Below are 2,000 nucleotides of genomic sequence, written 5' to 3' on the forward strand. Positions count from 1 at the left end.
CGTCACTCGGTTGACTGCTAGCACCGATAGTTTTGACATACTATTCTGACTAATGCTGGTAGATGGATATGAAGTCGGCGCCGAAAGCGAGATCGATGCCGAGAAAGGGCACTAAAAACTCGCTCTGCATCGGCAGATGTTGGTGACACCACTCGACACACATTATCGTAGAATGCCCATGAAGCAGAGAGGCCGGCAGGCTTAATATTGTGTATATCGGGGATCACAGCACCAGCAGCTTTCAGCCTGAAATACTCATTGCGGACAAGTTGATAATCTCTGGCAAAATCCACAGCCTTCAGGTCTGGATCATCAACCTTGAGCTTCGTCAAGATCTGAGAAAACTTCGCCTGTACGACGCCGTCAGGATATTCATGAGACATATCCAACAAAGACATCCATGAAGCCTCGTCAATAGGGAAGCGATCCATCAAATGATCAACGAGTGCATCACGGAGAGATGCGAGATCAGTCGAAAGGTTTTGGATATTCTTCAGATGAATCGTTGTCGATTCAAGCAGACCTTGCGCCCCCCCCATAAGTCCAGCGATCGCTCCTGGAGACGTTTAGTTAGGAGACCGCAAGGACGAAGCAAACGGAGAAGCATCAACATATCTTCCGAGTGCTCATCAATGGTTTCCATGAGGAAATCATAGTCTGTGTTGTCTCGAAATTGTCGCCCCTGATTAGAAATGAAAGCAGCTATGGCATCCTTCGAGGAATAGAATATATCCAAACACTGCAGTTTTGAAAGCCATCTGAGATCCGGAAGCTGAGCCACGGTGGGACCAAGGTTACCTACCTGACATCTTGGAGTGCTGCAGGTATTACCAGGCGCCCAAATTCCCCTTCCAATCTTTTCAACTCTTTTCGACGCTGACCTGATCTATTGAATATGTTGTATGCAATTCGAAGGGTTCGTTCAATGCGTTGACATATATTTGACTTTTTCCAAGTATCAGAACTGACCGCCAAGTCTAAGCGGTGAGCCATGCAATGGCAGACTATCCACCCGCCTTCGGGCAAGCTCTTTGTCAGCTGGGCTGCGAGAACCATGGCAGAGGCCCCATCTGACGTCCAGCAGTAACAACGAGATATATCGATGTTGTCGCGAGTATGAAGATCTCTGATTGCCTCCGCGATAGTCGCCCCCTTGCCATCGCCTATGGTGATCAAGTCCCATAAGAGGACTTGGCACCCGCCTTCACTGTCTATGCAGCGTGCGAGCACTGCCAACCTGACTAATAGAGGTGAGCCAAGTATATGACATACTACAACTCACCATTCGTCCGAGTCTATGACAGTGTCAAGTATGATCCCATACATCACAGCATTCCGTATGGTGTCAGCATTCTTTCTCATAATGACTATATCGATACTTTCGATGAATTCCCATGAGCTGTAGCGGGTCACATGGAATTCAGTTGATAAAGAGCTGCCGAGCAATTTGCAGTGCTCTGCAAGGGATTCGAATTTGACTATACTTATTTCTTCCCGAGCAAGCCAAATAGCGTTTTGAACCAAGGGTGAATAACCCATCAGTTTCTTATCCTTCTCAGCTTCCAGTCTGGATGCTTGGCCCTTCCAAAAGCTATTATTAACCTCTCTGGTCGCCGCGAGTTTGATAGACTCCGCGTGGTTACCATCCTTGCCATGGCTCACCACAGTGGATTTTTGCAATCCGTCCGCTGATCTCCATTCCGACCATCTTCCCGCAGTGGGATTCGAACAACACAAAGAACATCGGAAAAGGATCGAACCATCTGCGTCCTCACTTGTTACCAACCAGGAATGTTCCTTCGCCCACTTTGACAGTTTTTGAGAAATACTAAGCACGGGATTGGGCATAGGACCAAGGAGTGGACTGCTATCATCATCAAGATCCAGAATCTTGCTCATTTCCTATGGCGCTGTTCCACAGCCGCTCACGATTCAATCGGGCTGTTCCTTTCCCCGAGTTTGCGCATGCGTGCAAGGTGACGCGCAAGTTGCGTGGCACA

General features: G+C 48.2%; 1 protein-coding gene across 1 annotated transcript; it reads right to left on the minus strand.

Annotated features, from left to right (window-relative positions):
- Positions 1-49: 49 nt before the first annotated feature.
- Pmar_PMAR021409 (hypothetical protein) lies at positions 50-431 on the minus strand (the record flags this gene model as incomplete). The annotated part of the gene is made up of 2 exons (XM_002779088.1): positions 50-111; positions 158-431. 2 exons carry the CDS (start codon positions 429-431, stop codon positions 50-52), a joined length of 336 nt encoding a protein of 111 aa, XP_002779134.1.
- Between the last annotated feature and the right edge of the window lie 1,569 nt (positions 432-2,000).

Source organism: Perkinsus marinus (genome assembly GCF_000006405.1).
Source record: "Perkinsus marinus ATCC 50983 genomic scaffold scf_1104296947810, whole genome shotgun sequence".
NCBI lineage: Eukaryota > Perkinsozoa > Perkinsida > Perkinsidae > Perkinsus > Perkinsus marinus.